The sequence below is a fragment of the Montipora foliosa genome, unplaced genomic scaffold (genome assembly GCF_036669935.1).
Source record: "Montipora foliosa isolate CH-2021 unplaced genomic scaffold, ASM3666993v2 scaffold_199, whole genome shotgun sequence".
Classification (NCBI taxonomy): Eukaryota; Metazoa; Cnidaria; class Anthozoa; order Scleractinia; family Acroporidae; genus Montipora; species Montipora foliosa.
The window spans coordinates 1-1,352 of record NW_027179499.1 but is presented as its reverse complement, the minus strand read 5'-3'; the positions used below and the strand labels follow the sequence as shown (position 1 = coordinate 1,352).

Here is a 1,352-nt window from a genome sequence, read left to right as displayed (position 1 = left end):
TCATTTTTTCTTGTTTGCAAGGGTCAAGTGCAAATACTCCTTGGGGAGTAACGCCCCGTCATCTCGGTTGAGAGGGTCTCTCGCGCAATTAATCTCCCAAGCTTCCAAAATCTTCCTTTGGTGCCAATTACTATTAGTCCTGAGAATTGTGGCCTCATCCCATGCGATATCGTGATTGGTATTTGTCACGTGGTCTGCAAGTGCTGATTTTTTGCATTGTCTCCGTGCCACAGCCTTCTGGTGCTCGCCTTTTCTTGTTGAGAATTTTCTTTGAGTTTCGCCGACGTAGCTCTTGCTACAATCAGCGCAAGGAATGTCGTAAACAGGGCCACGAGTTTCTTCTTTGTCTATTTGGTCTTTCGGTTTGGGAAACATCTGGCTCATTGTTTGATAGGGTTTGAATGCCACTTTGATGCCGTGGTTTTCCAAAACTCTCTTTATTGGCTCAGAGGTCCCGCTGACGTATGGAATTGTGCTATAGCCCCGCCCGGATTCTGCAGCGTTGATTGTGTCCTTCGGCGGTGGTTTAGGCTTGCTGGCATCCAAAATAAAGCGCTTGGGGTATCCATTGGACTGTAATGTCGATATTACTCGTTGCTTTTCCTTACTTCGATCAGATTTTGTTGTGGGGATTCTTTCGGCCCGATCCATCAAAGATTTAACCACAGCTCGCTTGTGCATACTAGGATGGTGCGATGAAAAAGACAGATAGCGATCAGTGTGAGTAGGTTTCCGGTAAACAGTGGTAGTTAATCTTCCGTCTTCCTGGTGGTGAACCATAGTGTCAAGGAAGGCAATTTTTCCCTCCTTTTCGCGTTCAACCGTGAACTTAATGCAGGGTTCAATTGAATTCAGATGTTCGAGAAAAGTCTGAGTACTATCAAATTTCGTGGTTGTACTCACGTCGTCCACGAATCTTTTCCAAAACAGAGGTTGATTGGTGAGAGTAGTTAGTGCTCTTTCTTCAAGGTCTTCCATGACCATATTTGCCATTACGGCGGAAACGGGTGAACCCATAGCTGTCCCATGGATCTGCTGATAATGTTCGTGGCCGTATTGAAAGTTGGTGGTTGACAAGCGGAAATCAAGTAATTTAATAACGTCAGTAACCGATAGGGCCGTCCTTTCTGGTAGATTTTCGTCATTAACCAGGCGGTTGTGAGCAACATTAACAGCTACATCTACCGGAATTGACGTAAACAAAGAGACGACGTCGAAGGAGACAAGCTCGTCGTCACCCTGAAGATTAATGTCAGCAATGCTTCCACAGAACTCAGTGCTATCTTGACGGTATAGGCGGAGTTGCCAGTCAGGGGTTTTAAGATCTTAGCCACATACTTGGAAAGATTGTA

General features: G+C 45.5%; 1 protein-coding gene across 1 annotated transcript; it reads right to left on the bottom strand.

Annotated features, from left to right (window-relative positions):
* Positions 1-993, bottom strand: LOC137986412 (uncharacterized). Its single transcript, XM_068833516.1, has one exon. The coding sequence runs from the start codon at positions 991-993 to the stop codon at positions 1-3; it is 993 nt and encodes a 330-aa protein (XP_068689617.1).
* Between the last annotated feature and the right edge of the window lie 359 nt (positions 994-1,352).